Source organism: Populus alba, chromosome 9 (genome assembly GCF_005239225.2).
Source record: "Populus alba chromosome 9, ASM523922v2, whole genome shotgun sequence".
Classification (NCBI taxonomy): domain Eukaryota; kingdom Viridiplantae; phylum Streptophyta; class Magnoliopsida; order Malpighiales; family Salicaceae; genus Populus; species Populus alba.
In genome coordinates, this window is record NC_133292.1 from 12,582,890 (window position 1) to 12,603,860 (window position 20,971).

Sequence of the window (20,971 nt, forward strand, 5' to 3'; positions counted from 1 at the left end):
TTTTTAGCCTTAATTGAAATAGCTTCTTGAACGAAAAAATTCCCAAATTTTCATCCCAACAATTCCATTGCAATGCAGTCCATATGTTTATTTAGGATTCCATTAATTCTGACCATTCATAGATGAATTGGGACTCAAGCAACGAATTTTTAACACAATTCAGCTTTTGTCTTCATAGGAGCCGCCCAATTCCGAGCTACTAGCTGGCATCAAGCTCTTGGTATTTTGCCCATCTGCTGCAAATTTTTTTTTTTTTTATTTTATAATTCTAAATCATTAAAATGTGTTGATATAAAAATTAAATTTTAAAAAATAAAGAAAATATATTATTTTAATATATTTCAAAGTATAAAATGCTTTATATATTTTTAAACAAAAAATATTTTTTTAAAATATTACTTTCACAAACGTAATCACTACCTTTATAAGGACTCACGTGGCAATTGACAGTTTTCTTTTTTCCTGTTTAGTTTATACTTGCATGAGGCCTCAACCACGCTAACAACCATTAAAAATGCATCCACAGGTTGAAGATGAAGTTAAGAGGCAGAAGCACAACAATTTTGGAGGCGATTTATGACAGAAGACTTCTTTCACTCGTATGCAAATATGGGGAAACTACGATAATGATCATCATGCCTTTCGGTGTATTGCTTCCTTACTCCCACAAAAATAAGATCCATCATGATAATTATCCGTAGATCCTACTTCGTTGTGAGTGCTTACCAACAATTAGGAAACATTAGTTTCAGAAGATGGACCTGAATTTATAAATGAAAGTGTTAGGCAAATCCATTTAAAAGAATTCATGGAAGAGACAGAAATTAGATTATTCTGTATGATCTAATTACAACACTGTCGCAAAGCACTTCCACCAGTGAAGAGCCTATGCTGGAGTTGCACGAGTCATGTTCTTTGCAGGGGGGTTTGACTTAAACCAGCAAGCTTTGCTTGAACTCACTTTAGAAAACCATGCAGTTCCATTTCTGAGTAACCCTCGGGATGGTTTTTTTCCGCGGGAACATTCTCAAGGAATTCAACATAGGTTGACCAAATCAAGGGAGAATTGCAAACTGTAGTGCCTACTAAGTTCATTGGGAAGCATCTCATTCAGCTATGACATGGTTTAAGTGTGGAGGGGTCGTACACCTTTGACAAGCTTGAGCAAAGATCTCAGTCACTTAGTCTTCCCCACTATCTGGGAAGACAAGCTTCAGGTCGTCGTTATCTCTGTATACTTGCACAAGAGCAGCAGCTTTGTATACAAACATCCCAAACATGGCAGGCACAATCTGAGGGAGATCAGCAGAATGATAAGAAATTAAGAATCAACTCACTCCTATTTCATTCCTATCGCGAGACCACATGGGTAGCCAGACTACCACCCCAAAAAAATTGAAAACTCTAAACCTAGTGTGAGTAGATTTGATTTTTGTAAGATTCTTTAGTTTAATGCTAAGATATTTATTAAGCTAACTGATCCCTATGAGCAGAGAATCGAACCACAATTTTTTCATCTCCAATAGCATTTTGGAAATTTTCTCCAGTCTGCAATTAAAACTGCAAAAGGAATGGTTTCAAGGAGCATATACCTGGATTTCAAAAAAATCATTGGGAAAATATTGATGTGACAGGACCCACAATCCATAAATTGCAGCCGGTATCACAATCCTTGGAGATGAAAGAGCAATACCACTTCCCTTAATTGATCTCTCGAATGAGTCCCTAAGATCCTCACTTCTTATCCCAATCCTGAGATAAAAAGCAGCTGCTGACTTACAAAAAAGAAGAGAGTATATGATCACTTAATCAAAGAAATGAGTGGAGTTTTTCATTATACTTCTTAGACTTCTTTTTCCTGAAAATAGGAGGAACCATTTCCCTGGAAAGATTGTCTGCATGTTGATATAAGAGTTGAAGGTATAAGCAACTGCACTGAAATTGAAAATGGTTAGATTGCCAGGATGAACACGGGTGAAAAAAGGTTCCTATTTTAGTCTTCCTAAAGGAAGCTAAAACATACAGTAAGTTATATCATACAGCTAAGGTCATTCAAATGTCAAATAATTGGATAGCTGACATCAAGAAGGTGTTAACTCATTTAAATAGATTACCTGTAGTTCAATGGAAAAACAGGCTGAACATATAAGTAAAAGTGTGTCAACTAACCTGAATAGCACACCAATTGCATAACTAACAGCAGCCTGTATAATCAATACATAGATCAGTTTTCCGTGAGAAAATGATATTGACATTTCTTCAATATGTGTATAATAAGACCTTCCAATATATGTACATAACAAAGGAAATTAATACCCTGTTTAGAGTAGCTTAACGACCATAGAAAGTCAAGGGAATTTAAGTATCTCACAACTGTATGAGATTCAATTACGATGATGTTTAAAATATTTTCCAGTTAAATCATGTCAGAAATTACCGATCAATTATAGCAGGGACCATGCCCTTTATAACAGAAAGATTATCTACAATATTAAGTTTTTGATACTCGTGCTGCTTTTTTTCTGTGAAAATTTTACCTGTACCGATAGAACTACTAAGCAATAACCGGTACATGCAGCTCCAATGCTAACTGATAAAAGCATAAGTTCCCTTTTGAGCTGCAAGAGTAAAAAAAGAATTCAGTTTGTTCTCAAGCATTACAACAATGAAATATTATAGTGAAATTGTACTTAAAACTTCAAAGAAAAACCAGTAGGCCATAGGAAGGTACACAAGAACTAGATAATGCCTACAGCAGAATTTGCTCATTGGAAGAACAACATAACACTTGCATGCTCAAGTTCTTGTGTATCTTCAGTTAAGTAATTACAGTCTTTCCTAAACATAAAACTCATCCAATATTAAGCGAATTTGCCTAAAACAAATGACAAACATCAATCATCATTTTCAAAATACAAAGGACAATCTCAAGCAATATGCAGTACTAAACATGTAAAGGTAAATTTACTAAAATCCCATGCTTACTGGAGGAAGGAGAACAAAACTAAGATGAAAATGTGAACAATGAAATCCACCTAACAAGTTGACTTGAAACTTAAGAGAAAGACAACATCAATCACTAGATATGCTGAGTTCAGGTAACTATCATACAGCTTCATATTCAAGAAGGTTCAGTCTCTTCCTTCTGTCACTATCATCCTGCAATGCCTGTGCCATAACATGCATGGGTAAGCGATACTGTAAAAATTTAAATTTGACAATGATGTACCCATCTAAGCATTACCTTAGCAGTGGCTTTCTTGTTCATTGGGGCTGCTGCATTCTCACCTAACACCCACTCCTGGGTTCTAGACAGTTTCAAAAACCCACCATTATTATCACTTTCCATGACCTACATACATTAGATCAATAAAAAATCATTCATAAGAACATATTATAATAAAGATTCAGCGATCAACATGAAAAAAGGAAGAATCAATCATCCTTTGATATGAAACAAAAATAGAAGAAAACCTAAGGAAGAAAAAACAAAATGTGGGAAAAAATAAAAAAGAAAGGTTCTGAAACTTCTTTTTTTCATTGTGATTGTAAAAGAGTTCATTGTACCTGCTCTGATTCTTGAGGAATGTCGGAAAGTTTATCATCATCAACGTCAACAAATTCCGCAACCCCACTCTGCCAAAACTTATCACAAGCTTTGGATATAAAATCTCCATTTAGTTGTCTTTCCCTCAAGAACACTCGCAAAACATCATCTTCAGCAAGCTCACTCACTACAAAACAAGGAAACAAAAAAAGACAACACAATGACTAATAGCATTAAAATGCCGACAGCCCATGAATCGAAAGGGACAAAACCAAAACCTCTAGTTTTGAAGCAATAATACACATTTCCTGCTTAACCCCGGTAATTCGAACTTACGGGAGCTGGAAAAACGGGGAGGAAAATCTATATATCAACGATCAAGGTCAGTCATAATTCTTCAGTACTTCATTACAACTCACTCGAACTCACTAAAGAATCTAACTTTAACACTGAAAGCGCTACAGAACACAATGACATAAGCCTAAATCCATTTCAATATCTGTCAAAAAGTCTCATTTCTCAGAGTTAACAAATGCAGCAAAATGGGTCTAAGAAATAAAGAACATCCTTCACTTTTATGCTAGAGAAATTAGTATTAACAGCAAAAATCCATACAATAAAACAAGTTTCATTAGTGTTGATAGTTCATATGATCATTTATGAAGCTTAAACTCTCTAGAACCCAAAAAAGAAAGAAACTTTGCATTGAAAACAGAGAGAGAGAGGCTTACATGGCTGAGCAGTAGCTCTTGACACCGAGAATGAAGGTGGGGTTTTCTTGAAAAGAGGAGGTCTTGGAGACAATTTTGGAGATGTGGAGAAGCAAGCAATTCTAGAGAGTGTATCCATTTGACAATTTTCAGCTACTCTGCTATAATGATGATGGTGGCCTTTTCTTTTTCTTTTTGATGAGTGGATATGAAAACAAATATCTATCAAGCGATTTGATAAAAGATATTTAAATCCCCAAATTTTTACATGGCTTAAAAGGAAAAAAACTTTCCAAGAGTATATTCTAAGGTTAATTATAAACTTTAGCTACTGTGGTTTAAGGAATGTAATATATCAGTCCTTGCCGTTTTTTTTTAAATATTTTAGCACTTTTTTTTTTTATGATAACAAGAATTATTAACAATTTGACAAAAACTAAAATTAATTTGAGAGAATTCAAAATTGCAATAAGGTGGAAACTTGTTTGAACTACATGATCCACATTGAATCATCTGGTAAACTATAGGGATCAAAATGTAACTAAACTATTGGATCGTAAGTTAAAAAAAACCATGTTTTCACATTTTAAAGAGAAGGGCTTAGCTTAAAACCATAAAACTTAAACCCTCCACTTCGACGACGAACGGACCTCTTCTGCACTGCTAAATAAAAAAAACCTAACTTAGGAAGGACTGAAGCCAGAGAGAGAGAGAGAGTTGGAGAAGATGAATAAAGAAGAAGTACAGTCCACTACCAAGAAACAGAGAATTGCTACTCACACTCATATCAAAGGCCTTGGCCTTGAGGTATGTCAACACTCTTCCTCTTTCCCTTTCAGGGTTCAGGGTTTCTTAAAACTTTCCTGTTTTATTGTTTTACTCTTTTAGGCCAAAATGGGGCCTTTTCTTAGTTGGATTTATACAACATTTTGAAAACTATTTCAAGAATTGATTTTTCTTACTAGGTGTCACCGTGTTGTTTCTTGTTATGTTTCTTTGCAGCCCAGTGGAAGAGCAATTGATATGGCTGCTGGCTTTGTGGGTCAGAAGGAGGCTAGAGAAGCAGCTGGTCTTGTAGTTGATATGATAAAGCAGAAGAAGATGGCTGGCCGTGCTCTCCTCTTAGCTGGTCCTCCTGGAACTGGGAAGACAGCTCTGGCGCTTGGAATTTCCCAGGAACTTGGCACTAAGGTAGCATTCACAATTTTTTCTGTCTGAACTCTCAAATGCTTGGCCAATGTCTTATGCTTCTTTTTTTTAATACTATTTGCCAAATTTTTGATAATGTTGTTTAATAGTTGGTAGTCTTTCGAGTTCATATGATAAGGGTTTTGCTTGTTATTTGCAGGTTCCATTTTGTCCAATGGTTGGATCAGAGGTCTACTCGTCAGAAGTTAAGAAAACTGAGGTTTTGATGGAAAATTTTCGAAGGGCAATTGGTCTACGTGTCAAGGAGAATAAAGAGGTCTATGAGGGAGAGGCAAGTTATATCCGCTATATTTCTTTGCCAACAGACGATTATCTCATAATCTTTTGTGCATCTTCAAGCTGGTCCGAGATCCTGATGTTGTGGTAGGACGTTTCAAGTGACTGAACTCACACCCGAGGAAACTGAAAGTATAACAGGTGGCTATGGTAAAAGCATTGGTGGTGTAATTATTGGGCTAAAAACTGTCAAAGGAACAAAGCAACTAAGATTGGAAGCCAGTATTTATGATGCCTTGATCAAGGAGAAGGTAAGCTCTTTTAATTCTTTGTTTTCAAAAATTCTTAATCGCTACTTCCAACCTATATGTGTTTTAGAACTCTTTGCGAGCTGGTGCATAAGTCATCACTTATTGTCATTCTATAATAGAAAGGGACTTGTACATTTTGATCACTTGTTTACTCTCGTGGGTTCTTTCCTGCTAATAGTTATAAATTCTTAGCACTTGTAGTTTTAACTTAATCTCTTGTGAAATTGAAATTGTAACACATTCAATACAATTTGCAGGTAGCTGTGGGAGATGTTATCTACGTTGAAGCAAATAGTGGAGCTGTCAAAAGAGTGGGTAGAAGTGATGCTTTTGCTACTGAATTCGACCTTGAAGCAGAGGAGTATGTCCCGCTTCCTAAGGGAGAAGTTAGCAAAAAGAAAGAGATAGTTCAGGTACTGCTCTATTAGCATCAGGTGTGCTGTAACTTATATCTTTATTATAGCATTTGTCCAGGCTTGGTATTTTGCCATTAGAGGCTAAAATGGTTATCTTCTTGCTCCTGTATTTTAGACAATGACATCTTATTTTACTATAATCTATGCATAATGGCGCTGGTATATGTTGCAAGTTGATTCTTGATAAAATCTTTCAGCACAGGGGTTACTTTGTCTTTTAAACAGGACTGACATCATTCTTTGAAGTGCATGGAATCAAAATGATAAGATTCAGGTATCATACGAGTGTGATATTTGGAAAATGTGTCCTTAAAGGACCCTAGCCAACACCTTTAGATCTGCATTTTGAATTAGCAGCAAGCTGTCTAGTTAAGCATCTAGGGATTCGATGCCCTTTAATTCGACTGAACCTGTCTCCATGTGAATCTTTTCAGAATGGTTGCTTTGTACTCATAATGGTCACCGTGAATTTTTTTTTGTTTCGTTTTTTTGTTTTAATTTTCATATCATCAGGATGTAACACTGCATGATCTAGATGCTGCCAATGCGAGGCCTCAAGGTGGGCAAGATATATTGTCTTTAATGGGCCAAATGATGAAGCCCAAAAAAACTGAAATCACTGACAAACTACGACAGGAAATAAATAAGGTACTGCTTCTGAATCTATGGTAGTATTTAGTTACACCTCATTTCTAGGGACCAAGGCTCGAGTTAATTATTTGAAAAACTGAAATAAAATCATATCAGTAGAAATTACTTATTACCTTATTTATTTTGCAAATTATTCTCAAATCTGCAAATATTTGCAAATAGATCACATGCTAATTTGTAAGGATCTAAAGTCTTGAACTCATTCTGTTTATATGTCTTCTGTTTTTCACTAGCAAACAAATAAATGCTTTATGTTTTTGGTTTGCATAATTACACTTTCATTACAGATAGCATGCTTATTTTCTTCCCATTTTTTCAAGCTGTCAAACTTTTAACAGTGATAGGTTATCCCGAGTGTGACTGAAACAAAATTTTTGATGACAGGTTGTTAATGGGTTTGTTGACAAGGGTACTGCGGAGCTTGTTCCTGGTGTTCTATTCATTGATGAGGTCCGTTTTTTCTCTTACAACATTTCCAGAACTTTTTCATGCCCATATATATATATATATATATATATATATTACTTTTCTTTTCTCAAATCAACACTCACAGGTACATATGCTGGATATGGAGTGCTTTTCATACTTGAATCGTGCTTTGGAGAGCTCTCTGTCACCAATAGTGATCTTTGCTGCAAATAGAGGAATATGTAACGTAAGGTACAAAGGATGTTTTATGTGCAATACAAAGCTTTGCTTGTCCTCGTGTTAGAAACACTGAAAGGTCTGTCAATTTATTCATATTTGGTGGTTTAGGGGAGCCAGAACTTCGGTTCTTTGGTCTTGGTTGAGGAAGGAGAAGACTTTTGGATGGTCTTTGCTTTATTATTGATCATGTAGGAGATCTAGAACTCTGGAATGATATTTGATGTATTTTTTTTTTAATATTTAGCACCGCTTAATTAGGAAATTAAGGGATGAAGGGCTGCTTTGTAACTTGTTATGATAGTTGATAAATAATCTGAAGAGCTGCAGCAGGCTAGGATTAATTGCTTGGGAACGGGTAGTTAGTTAAAAACTGCATTCAAGTGGCAGAAACACTTGCCTGGATTTGTAGGCATCACACCTCCATGGATATGAGACCTCACCACCTTCAAATTTCAGAGTGCAAATGCCGCAAGAATCTTCTAGGATCATCATATAGACACCTTACTGGTAGAGTCGGCCAGAGCATGATTCAAGGCCCCTGCTTAATAAAAAGACTCCAAGAATAAGTAAGGTATATTTATCAATTATGCTCTATGAAATGAAGATTGTCCCCTCGTAGCAAAAGACTTCAAATACAAAATAAAGATTATTCAAGGTTCTATTTGTTAGATATACATAAAAAATAATAACAGAATATTTTTTTAATATTTTAAAAGATTCTATTTATAATTTTATCTAAAGCCGGCTATGCTTATAGGCACTCAGGATAGATGATTGAATCAGAGTGTCTTTTACTCATTAAAGAGGTTGTTGACTGAGTGGCTAGATATTTCAGATTCTAACGCCATTTGTGAGGCAAAATTGTAATGCGTCCATAAATAGGCCTTCGCTTTTAAGTTCTTCACACCATCATATGGAGCCTGCTTTAAAAGCATACTGAAATCCCAGATATATTTAATGATTCTGCATCCAAAACCCTGGGTAATAGGAATGCATTTATACTCTCCTGGCCAAGTACCTTTCTTCTTTCACCGACATTTTTACATCTTTTATGTTTTATAATTTTTTAGATTCCACGTGTTTTTTTCTGCTATTTTTTTATTTATTTTTGGCTGTTTTGCTGGTTTAAAGGCTCGTGTTCATGGGTTCTGCCCCCTTTCAATGATAAAAATGGAAATAGACATGAAAAACATTTATAAAGTGCAAACTGTCTTTTCTATTGATAGTCAAATGTTCAAAAACTGGTTTTATTTTCTTGTCTTTCAAATTTATTTACTCCTTCTTGGTTAGACTTCTTATTGCAGTCTACGACAATTGTTGTTTGTAGTGTGCAACTAAATGCATTTTGTCATATACAGAACAATCGCTTCTAACCATTGTCATCCAAACCTTATTTTTTGAAAAACTCGTTTTCTTATCAAAAATATTCTATGATGATTTTCATAACATTAGATTTTGTATTTATAGAATCTAGAAATCTTAATATCCTCTCATCTCAGCAATGTATTTTTTCCCTGTACTTTCTTAGGGTTATGTTTTGAGTGAGTATCAATATAATTATATTTTAATTATCCTCTTCTTGAAACGGACAGTAGCTTGTGCATGCCTTCTACTTTGTCCGTAACATGCTCTTAAATCTGATTACTGACATGGACAAGTTGCTGTATAGAGGGACAGATATGAATAGTCCTCATGGCATCCCTGTTGACTTGTTGGACCCGTTGGTGATTATCCGAACAGAAAATTATGGTCCTGCTGAGGTGATACAGGTGGGTAAACTGTTGCGTAATTTTGCTGTCAAACACTAATTTAATGGCTACTGATGGACTTCTGTTGTTTTGGTCAGATTTTAGCAGTTCGCGCGCAGGTTGAGGTGCTGCACTAGATGAAGAGAGTCTAGCCTACCTTGGAGAGATTGGACAACGCCCGTCCTTGAGGTCTTGATTCATAAATTTACGTGAGGTGCAAACAAGCAAGCCCTACTTCCCAAGCATGCTTTAACTCTCCAGGCATGCAGTTCAGCTATTATCACCTGCCAGCATTGTGGCGAAAATGAATGGTCGAGAAGAGATACGCAAGGTAACGATTGTATCTATACGTCATCGCCTGTTGTTTGTGATTGGAATGTACACTAAGAATGTTTTTCAGTCCACCAAATGAATGGTGTTTTTTCTTCTTCTTTTTTTGTTGGCCGGCCCAACATCTAGGTCGACCTCGAGGAAGTATGTGCATTATATCGCGATGCCAAGTCATCCGCCAAGTTGCTTCAGGATCAGCAGGAGAAGTACATTTCATGATTTTTCTTCGTTCTCAGAGCTTTCTATCTGAAGTAGCAGTTCTGTGCATAGTTATTAAACCCGGCCCGGGGGTTGACCCGGCCAAGGGGCCGGGTCTCGGGTTTCATGGGTCAACCCGGGTTAACCCGGGTCAACCCGGATTATCCGGGTTGATTAAAAAAAATTAATATTTTATATGAAAAAATCCATGTAAAATATGGGATAAAAAAATTGGTTTAAATATTTCAACTTAAAATGATAACATAGTATCTTTTCAAAGTGGGGTTTAAAGCCCTTTCATATATATACTTTATGTTTACATGAAAAAATCATGTTTTTCAATGTGGGATTTGAAACCCATTAGTATATATACTCTATGTTCCCAAGGAAAAAATCATGTTTTTTCAATGTGGGATAAAAAACCTTTTGGTTTAAATACTTCAACTTAAAGGGATAACATAGTATCTTTTCAAAATGGGGTTTAAAGCCCTTTCATATATATACTCTATGTTTACATGAAAAAAATCATGTTTTTTCAATGTGGGATTTGAAACCCATTGGTATATATACTCTATATTCCCAAGGAAAAAATCATGTTTTTCAATGTGGGATAAAAAACCTTTTAGTTTAAATACTTCAACTTAAAAGGATAAAATAGTATCTTTTCAATGTGGGATTTGAAGCCCTTTCATATATATACTCTATGTTTTTTATCCCACATTAAAAAAAACATAACTTTTTCATGGGAACATAGAGTATATATACCAATGGGTTTCAAATCCCACATTGAAAAAACATGATTTTTTTCATGTAAATATAGAGTATATATATGAAAGGGCTTTAAACCCCACTTTAAAAAGATACTATGTTATCCCTTTAAGTTGAAGTATTTAAACCAAAAGGTTTTTTATCCCACATTGAAAAAACATGATTTTTCCTTGGGAACATAGAGTATATATACTAATGGGTTTCAAATCCCACATTGAAAAAACATAACTTTTTTCATGGGAACATAGAGTATATATATGAAAGGGCTTCAAATCCCACATTGAAAAGATACTATGTTATCTCTTTAAGTTGAAGTATTTAAACCAAAAGGTTTTTTATCCCACATTGAAAAAACATGATTTTTTCCTTGGGAACATAGAGTATATATACTAATGGGTTTCAAATCCCACATTGAAAAAACATGATTTTTTCATGTAAACATAGAGTATATATATGAAAGGGCTTTAAACCCCACTTTGAAAAGATACTATGTTATCATTTTAAGTTGAAATATTTAAACCAATTTTTTGTATCCTATATTTAAAAAAAAAAAAAAAAAAACCGGGTCTCGTCCGGGTTTGCCCGGGTCACCCGGGTCCCGGGTCGACCCACCGGGTCGCCCGGGTTTGGCCGGGCTGTTGCCACAGCCGGTCTTTTATTAAACCCGAACCGGTCCAGCCACCGGGTCGACCGGGTCCCGGGTTGACCCGCCGGGCCGGGCCGGGTTTAATAACTATGGTTCTGTGTTCACGATCAACCCCATATGGCATATTTTATTCCAGATGTGGTAGGGTTTTCCCCTTCTGATTAAGAGTCGGTCTGTCCTTCGAGAAATTAAGCAGTTGTAAAGGAAAATGAATTATTATATTGTAACAGTTCCAGAGGCGGATTGACATGAACTTTTGAAATGCAATGGTTTATTTGTTCTGACTTTAAATCCTGTACTAGTGCAACTATGTATTTATTATTGTAGTTTTTACTGTTGCATCTCATATCTATTTCATGGTGAGCACGAAATATTTATTGCATGGTTGTTCCAGGATCAACATTGTTTTCAGGGATTAGTTAAAACTAATTGCTATAGCATTACGCAATGTTGTAGTTTGTGGCTTATAGACAATGAAATGGATGTCTTGCGGTGTGATAAATGGGTATTATGAAAAAACTTTTAATACTTCTTGGGCGGCTATGATTTCTTGGACTAGGGTTTATTATAAATATATATTATGTAATTTTATTTTGACATAGTGAAAATAAAAGCTCTTTATTTCTATGGATATAAACATATTGCCTAACAATAGTTTGTGGCTTATAGGCAGTGAAGATATTCCTTGGTATGGTAAATGATTATTATGAAAAAATTTAATATGCAACACTAGATAATTTTCGGCAACACCCCATAAGACCTGACAATCTTCAATTACCTAACCAAACTTAGTAAGATAACTTACTAAGATTAATAATGTTAGATGTGAGGTAATCCACTACAAGTTTTGAATCAGTTTTCATGATAACACACCTCACATTTAATGAAATCAACTTTTGTAACATCTCCTTCAATACTCATACCTCTTTTATTACTAAAGTGAATACTCCTCTAAGTATCTAGCTCTCACAACATATAATTATCTCATCATGATCCCTAACAATGTATTTTACTCCTATTGCAAAGATGTCCTAAAAAAACACCGCATCGATATTGCATTTTAACTTTCCTAGTGATGGTTTCTCCTATCGTGACAAAAGAGAATGATTGACAAATAATCTATTTCGATATGTCTAAGTTGCTTTCCACTGATTTAAAAAATCAATTCTCCTATTTATTGCACCTCATACCATCACCATTTTGTTATGCCAAAGCTTCTCATTATGCTGATTATAACCAAATAATTGTAGTAGTTTGTTCTATCTTCTCCTCGTCCAATATAGCAAACAAACTAAAGAATTATTATTGAAAGTTGATTATACATGTTATATGAAAGACCATATTCATCTCTTATCAGCATGCAATTGCTAATGAGCATTGAAAAAAGACATGTTCTCTAGATTCCTATACCCCTTCACAAGCAGCATAGATTTCAAGAACTTTTATTCCCTTTTCAATTAATCTGTTACGAGTTGGAATGCAATATTGACACACGAACTAAAGAAAATGTTTAATCATTGGAGGGGTCTTCAAATTCCATTATTTACGCCAATCTCTATTGTGTGATCTCCTAGATTAGGCTTGTTGATGTCAATAACAACATGATAGCGAGATTTACACGAGTAAACACCTGTTTTGGTATGATACTAGATGATGTTGTCCTCTACTTGTGTTGTTGATAATGAGATGATCATGATAACAATAACATCCATTGGAGAAAACAATGCCTCCATTACATTTTCATCCCAACAAGCTACCCCTTTAGTCATCAAATAACAAACCCATTCCAATTCCAGGCCTTCAATCATAGGTGTTTCTAACAATAGATTTACACGAGTAAACACCTGTTTTGGTATGGTGCTAGATGATATTGTCCTCTACTTGTCTTGTTGATAATGAGATGATCATGATAACAATGCCTCCATTAAATTTTCATCCCAACAAGCTACCTCTTTAGTCATCAAATAACAAACCCGTTTCAATTCCAGGCCTTTAATCATAAGTGTTTCTAATAATCTGTTAGGACCTGTAGAAAACCACGGATCCTTCCACACTTTCACCTTTGTGCCCTTGCTAATATACCATCTACAACTTCTATTTATAACCTCCAGAGAACTAAGAATGCTATGTCAAATAAAGCTCGATCCATGCCCTAGATTGGCATTTTAAAAAATCCTCTCTTGGATAGTATTTATCTTAAATGATTCAGCTCGCTAACGAGTGTGGTTTGGCTACTAACTTTCATCCTAGTTTGCTAAGTAAAGCCAAATTGAAGTTGTGTAGATGTCGAAAGCCCATGCCCCATCATCTTTTCTTCTACAAAGTCTTTCCCACCTTTGCCATATCATATCTCGTCTATTCTCCTTATTATTCCTCCACCAAAAATCATCCATCATTCATTGCAACTCCTAGTATAATGTCAATGTGATAAGAAAGAATCTCATACTATAAGTTGGAAATGCTTGGGCAACTGAAGTTATCATAATTGTCTTGCCCGCTATAGATAACATACGATTCTTCCATCCATGAATCTGTTTTCACATTATATTCCTAATAAAAGAAAATACAATCCTCTTATTCCTTCTAATGAGTGATGGAAAATCCAAGTACCTCCCATGGTTTAATAGAGAGTGGACACCTAAGATATCTGATATGTGTTGCCTGCATTCCATTATAACATTTCTACTAAAAAAATTAATGGCCTAATCCAAGAGCCTAACCTAAAGCTAACTCATATTGATATAACAAATATTTAATAATTGTGCCTTTATCATAATCATTTGCTCTAAAGAATAATAAATTAGTATCCACAACAAACAAATGGGAAACTAGTGGAGCTGTTTGACTAACTTCACACCTATGTACCTCTTAACATGCTTTTGCATTCCTGAAATGAGATGTAAAACCTTTACTATAAATAAATACAGGGACAAAGGTTCCCCTTTACATAATCACCTTGAATGTTTTATTGATCCAAGTTTTATGCCATTAAAACATATGGAGTATAAAACAAACTTCACATAGAGCATCATCAACTCAACCAATTGAGAAGCAAAACCCAATTTTAACAACCTATCAGTATGCCTTAGCATGCCACAGATGAAACAAGAATGAGACATCCATTTATATTTGAACTGTCATGAATCAAGACCCATCACCGTTACATATTCTTTTCCATCTTTTAAGAGGCTGCCTAGCATCAACACGGACTTGTATTCACATAAATTCCTCCATATTCCACCGTTATTATTTAAGTCATAATCCAAAAATATGCCAATAAAATTCCCTAAATATTGTCCAACAGCCATGGACATGCAGCCTGCTAGTAAATCATGAATTTTGACCTAAAATTCAAGATTATTAATCGTTAGTTGGCCGGGACTTCACCCTCTTCAATGATGCAATAGCAATAATTGACTATCAAACGTTCACGGAGCCCCATCAAGGCCTCTGTTCGTAAGGTTAAAGCTCTGCAGAATCGTGTCTTTTTTAATGATAATCGAGTACTTCTGAACTATTCAGTGTACTGTTGACATTGTTCGCAATATTCACATGTAGCCTGGAAGCCAAGTCTTCGAACCAATAGTTAGCTGGTAAATTTTGCGAGTAAGTAGATTTAGATTGGATTTTTATTCTAATTATTTCGGACATTAATCTTTCAAACTTAATTGACTTCACATGTGACGTTAATTTGACTCGGCGGCCTACCATTCGTGGGCTTGAGTCAGCTTGGAATGGAAAAACGTGTGAATCCTTCATTTTTCAAAATCGAATATTATTTATAGTCAAAACAAATCTTATCCTTGATATATAGTTCATGGCCTTTTGGCATTCTTTATTTTATTCCTTGGTCAATAAAACTGTTAATAAGGAATCCAATTAAAGAATTGTTTTTCAACTCTGCTGTCTTTTATTTTTGTGTTTTAATTTTAATTTTATTTTTTTTGCTTTAAATTAATAATTTTTAGGTGTTTTTAAAATCATTTTAATGTACTGATATTAAAAATTATTTTTAAAAAAATAAAAAAATATATTTTAATGTTTTCTGAGTAAAAAGTATTTTGAAAAGCAACCGTAACCACATTCTTAAATAAACTAATTGAGTAAAATTATAAAAAAGTTTGATAAACAAGATTTTTACAGAGATTTATTTGTGAAATTTACCATGACATAAAACTCATTTTACAGAAAAAATCAATTACATGACTCTGATTAACTAAAGTTTTCACTAGGTTAAAAATTGGGCCGTGGTTATAGCGACGAGGAGAGTTATAGTTTTTGTAAGGTGTTTAGTTAAAAAGAAAAAAAAAATTCTTAAAATTTCCAAAATTATTTTAAAATAACTAGCTTTTAAACTTCCTGACATTAGATTATCATGATGCCACAAGCCAATTTTAATTTTACTATATGAGATTGATTAGTTTCTAGGAAAGACCTAAAGGAAAGTCATTACATTCTCTTTATCAGTTAGAAGGAGACCATTAACAGCACTTCAAGAATTTTTACGCGTTTTAATGGGTGACTTTGAATTATGAATCATAGCCATTTTAATATCGCAGCAATGTTTACTTTTTAAATGTTTTTTTTGAGGTTTGACCAAATTGTAAGTTACCCATTAAATTACCCAGATTTAATAGGTTGCTGCATCCACCCTCCCAACTAAAAAGAAAAAAATTAACACATGGAGTTATGGTCTAGTGGTTGAAGAGACTTGTTTTTTTTCTTTACACCAGGGTTCAAGCCCCACTTGTCTATGTCTGTCATCCCCGCGGTGCCTTACATGCTCACTAGGCTTGCAGGATGTTCAGTGAGTCCGGGGATTAGTTGTGGTGCGCGCAAGCTGGCCCGGACACCTCGGGCTACCAAAACAAAAAAAAATTAAGAGTGTAATTTAATTGATTAGATTTTAGATTTGTTTTTTTAAAGGTCATCTAGTTTTTGAAGATCATCCGATTAAGTCCTGTAAATATTAGGGTTATTAAAAGTTTATATGGTCATTAATTTCAGGACCCATAGAATTAATTGAGATATTCATAAGCTGGTCAAACATATAATAATAATAATAATAATAATAATAATAATAATAAGGTTTTAACTACTAGTGTTATTGCTTAGATATTTACTACTTTCGGTTCGTAAAGGTCACCATGCCCAATATATTAATTCCCACTTCTTCTGAGATTTTTAGGAAGCAGCGGTTATTGAATGGAGCACAGATAATTAATTTTATAAAATGAAATTTACTAATATTAAACAAAAAAAAAATCATATCCCTCATTGAAATTAAATAATACTTGATTATGAGAAAGAAATTTATTTAGTTGGAAGAGAGATTAGGAGAGGCAAGTATTCAATGGTTTGTTGATTAAAAGAAAGGAATACCCATATAACAAGAAAAAGACAACGTGCATCTCGATATTGATTAATTTTATAATTTTGCATATAATATTTAGTAGAATAACTAATAATCTAATCATACAGCATTTTCAACTCTTAGTAAACTATATAATCATCCTCTTATGTTGTGGTCTTTAAATGACATGAATAATGATGAGTGCTAGCTCACTAATTTTTTTTATTATTATTATTAATATAAGTGTCGGATCTAATCATGCGTATCTTGATTAATTTTATAGGTTATAAAATTAATGATCATGTAAACCTTTAATAGTTCTGAAGTTTGTAAAATTTAAATAATAATATTTATGAAGTAAATTTAAAACTGATCGACTGAATTATATCCCTAAAAGTTAATTTACTGATTATTTATTAATTAAGAAGCTGGCGGTTTGTAATTTTTTCAATATTCTATGATGGAAGGGAAAACATGGCTGACTTTTTGTGTGTAAATTGATGTGAATAATCAGAAAACTACTGTGAGATAATGAAATTAATGTCTTCTACGAATCAATTGGCGTTGATTTCAAATTAATTATTGGATTCAAAACCTACAACTATAAAGTAATGAAATTGATTCAATCCCACTTTATATTTTAATGCAGGGATGCAAGGGTTGGTGCCTTGGCGGAGGCTGAACAGTCCTTCTTGACTGTTTGATGACCCCACCTTGAATTTTTAAATTTTTTCGTATAGGTTTTGTCTTTCTCTCGAGGAGTTAGGTAGCTTCATTGGTTTAACAGGGTTGTTTATAAGTATAGTTGTGATTGTTTTTTTAAAGTATTTTTTTTTTTAAAATATATTAAAATGATTGTTTTTATTTTTTAAAAAAGTTATTTTTAAGATCAGTGCATCAAAATAATTTAAAAAATAAAAATAAATCATTTTTAATAAAAAAAATAAAATTTTAAACTTTTTTAAAAAATATGAGTTGGCTTGTGTTTTCAAATTATTTTTATCTAGTCATTGACCATCAATTACTACTCCAACCATATATTAAAGAACTCTAAAACGCGTGGTGTTTTCACTGTAGCAGTTATATAGTTTTTTTTTTTTTTTTTTCCTACTTTTGTTTCTTCTTCATTTTTTTTACATGTTTTTTTTTTTCATTTTTTTTTACCCAAAATTGACTTCTTTTTTTTTCTTTTTTTCAAAATTATCTTTGCTAATTTTTTTAAATATTGAGCTGGTTGAAAATTTAATTATGTATCTTTTTTCTTTAAAACATTGTGGATTGCTATAATGTACTCATACATTGTTTTTTTTTTTTTTTGTGATTTGTTTATTCTTTTTTTTTTAAATGGTCTTTGTAGATTTATTTTTTTTTATATTGCATTGGTTAAGAATTTAGCTTTGTAGTTTTTTTTTTAAAAAAAAAATATATATATATATATATATATTTTCAAAATTATTTTTGTTGATTTTATTTTTTTTTACTATTGGGCTGATTTATAATTTAGTTTTTTTAATTTTTTTTCTTTAAAACACTAGATTGCTGTAGTATTTCTCTACATGGATTTTTTATTAAATAATTTTTTTTTCAAAATTATCTTTGTCGATTTTATTTTTTTTCATATTAAGCTGATTGAGAATTTAGTTTTGTAGTTATTTAAAACACTGTAGATTGCTATAGTGTTTTCCCATATAATTTTTTGCATTACTACAGTGTTTCTCTACATATTTTTTTTTATTGATGTTTTTTTTTCAAATATGTTTTTGTCAAATTTATTTTTTTTCATACTAAACCGGTTAACAATTTGGCTTTTTTCCCCTTAAAACATCGTTGATTGCTACAGTGTTTTCCCATATGCTTTTTTTTCTTATGTTTTTTTTTTAAATTGTCTTTGTCGTTTTTATTGTTTTGATATTAAGCTAGTTAAAAATTACAACTGTAGATTTTCTCATGAAACACTATAGATTGTTATAGTGTTTCCCTGGATGTTTTTTTTCCTTTCATTTTTTTTTTGTTTTATATTTGTCAAAATTATCTTTATTGAATTTTTTTTTTAATATTGAGCTGGTTAATAATTATAGTTGTATATTTCCTCACAAAACACTACAGATTGCTACAGTGTTTTTTTAAATGATTTTAATATTTAGCTGGTTGAAAATTTAGCTTTAACTTTCCCCACATGTTTTTTTTTTTTTTTTTTGCTTTTTGTTCTTCCAAAATTGTCATCTTCTTTTTTTCATTGTTTGTGTTTTTTTCATAAATTTTTTTTGTTGATTTTTTTTTTTAATATTGAGCTGGTTGAGAATATAGCTTTGTAGTTTTTTCCTTTAAAATATTGTGGATGGTAACAATTTTTTTTTATATGATTTTTTACACAAATCCACAATAATGCACAAGCATGCTACAAGCCCGCGGCATTGCACGAGCATGTCACGCCTTTTTACTAATATATTTACTTATTAATATATTATATTATTATAATTATAAATATTATTATATTGTGTTATATGATATTGTATTATATAACTATTTTTTCCTCTCTTTTTTCTCTTTTTAATTTTTTTTTAATGAATTTTTTTTGTTTGATTTAGTTTGTTAATGTTTAAATTTTTTTTTATTTAGTTATCAGATTTTCATGATACGAATCTCGGGTTTGATGGGTTGGCCTGATTTGACAAGTTATTTTTTTTATTTAGTTTAGTTTGTTAAAGTTAATTTTCTTTCAAGTTAACTTTCATGACACGTGTCCTGGGCTTGACGGGTTAACTTGATTTGATGGGTTAACCCAGTTAATTCTAAGTAAATCTGTCATTTTTTTTCTATTTAGTTATCAAACTTTCATGATGTGAATCACAGGTTTTACAGGATAACCTGGTTTAAAGAGTTAACCCAATTAATTCAATTTTTTTTCTTTTTCTTCATTAGTTTTTTCCTTTATGTTGATTTTTTTTCTTTGTTTTTTTTTTTGAATTAATCTATTTAATTATCACACTTTTATTACACGACTTTATAGCTAGACCCACATCTAATATTCTTGGGTCCGGTGTTGCAGTCAGGCTCGTTTAAATTTAGGTTATGCAAGTTTAATTTTATTATTAATATTATAAATATTACTCTTAGGTCAGGCTTTGCAGCCAAACTCAAGATTCTTGGATATAGCTTTGCAGAAAAATCTAAAGATTTTTAAATTTTTATTTGTTTTAATATTTTTATGCAAAAAATAATGACCTGCGGCATCGCGCGCGGGTCAAGTATCTAGTTGTAATCAAGATGGTGGTGGTTGTATCCTTAAATAATAATAAAAAAATAGATAATTTTTGAATAGATATGACATGTTTTTAAAGAGAGGCAAATTCATTTAATATATATTTATTATTGTTTCTCAAATCAAATATATCATTGTCCTTTTTTATGCATTTTTTTATTATATAATATTAATAATCAAACGAATTAAGTATTGTCAATGTTGGTCAAACTATTAATTGATTATTTTTGTATATTACATGAACGAATTGACTAATTTTGTTAAGATACAAGAACCAAGTTCTAATTGACTCGAGGAGAGCATAAGGAGAAAAATAAATTGTTATAAAATCTTGAATTAAAATAAACCAAATCTAAAACTAATTGTGTACAATTAGCTTACATCTTTTGAATTATGCTAATAGCTTTATAATTTGTTTGTTTTTATATTTTAAAAGTATTTTTTTGAAAAAATTAAAAAAACAATTATTTTTTTATTTTAAATTAATTTTTTAGTGTTTTTTATATCGTTTTGATATGTTGATGTTAAAAATAATTAAAAAAATATAAAAAATATTATTTTAATATATTTTCAAACAAAAATAATTTAAAATACAATTGTTACCATATTCCCATATACTCTCTATTATATCTGTTTAATCTTTCCATTGAATTGCTCCTGTCGCTATTATCAAATAATCTCCAATTAAATTGAATTTTTTTATTTCTTTCTTCACTTAAAATTATTATTATTTTGTATTTTTAAATTTTTTTTGATATGCTGATATTAAAGAAGATTTTTAAGAAGTAAAAAAATAAAATTTGAGTGAAAAGCAGTTTTACAACCATCACACTTATACAACACTCCTTGAATCAAATCACATATTAAAATTAAAACTAGTTTGACTTTTATTTTTACGTTCATATATTATTTTTATTTTCCAAAATCACCCAAACGTGATCTATTAGGATTTAACAGA

General features: G+C 32.3%; 2 protein-coding genes across 4 annotated transcripts; one reads left to right on the plus strand and one right to left on the minus strand.

Moving 5' to 3' along the window:
- Positions 1-746: 746 nt before the first annotated feature.
- On the minus strand, positions 747-4,476 carry LOC118032372 (uncharacterized). Of its 3 annotated transcripts, XM_035037070.2 has the most exons (9): positions 4,279-4,470; positions 3,568-3,734; positions 3,245-3,352; positions 3,112-3,168; positions 2,538-2,618; positions 2,170-2,204; positions 1,841-1,930; positions 1,593-1,752; positions 747-1,292 (listed from the first exon to the last, which is right to left on the minus strand). In XM_035037070.2, the coding sequence occupies exons 1-9, from the start codon at positions 4,394-4,396 to the stop codon at positions 1,182-1,184; spliced, it is 927 nt and encodes a 308-aa protein (XP_034892961.1). In that variant the 5' UTR covers positions 4,397-4,470; the 3' UTR covers positions 747-1,181. The 3 variants fall into 3 exon arrangements, with proteins under 3 accessions (XP_034892961.1, XP_034892962.1, XP_073267331.1); XM_035037071.2 differs by lacking the exon at positions 3,112-3,168; XM_073411230.1 differs by lacking the exon at positions 747-1,292 and having other exon boundaries at positions 1,610-1,752; positions 1,841-1,935; positions 4,279-4,476.
- Positions 4,477-4,865: 389 nt separating this feature from the next.
- LOC118032371 (ruvB-like protein 1) lies at positions 4,866-11,744 on the plus strand. The gene is given in 14 exon segments (XM_035037069.2): positions 4,866-5,064; positions 5,260-5,448; positions 5,606-5,737; positions 5,844-5,993; positions 6,251-6,406; positions 6,923-7,057; positions 7,445-7,510; positions 7,614-7,720; positions 9,378-9,477; positions 9,555-9,588; positions 9,591-9,645; positions 9,718-9,787; positions 9,916-10,043; positions 11,491-11,744. Coding segments are annotated over 13 exon segments (1,365 nt in total). The 5' UTR covers positions 4,866-4,983; the 3' UTR covers positions 10,006-10,043; positions 11,491-11,744.
- Positions 11,745-20,971: the final 9,227 nt, after the last annotated feature.

Bases quoted from the DNA above. Each gene is read 5' to 3' on its own strand.
- LOC118032372 (XM_035037070.2), bottom strand. From the start codon at position 4,396: ATGGATACACTCTCTAGAATTGCTTGCTTCTCCACATCTCCAAAATTG. The intron at 2,619-3,111 runs GTATGATAGTTA...TTACTCTTGCAG, and splicing joins ACCTTCTTGAATATGAAGCT to CTCAAAAGGGAACTTATGCT. The intron at 1,753-1,840 runs GTATAATGAAAA...TTTTTATCTCAG, and splicing joins AGGAAAAAGAAGTCTAAGAA to GATTGGGATAAGAAGTGAGG.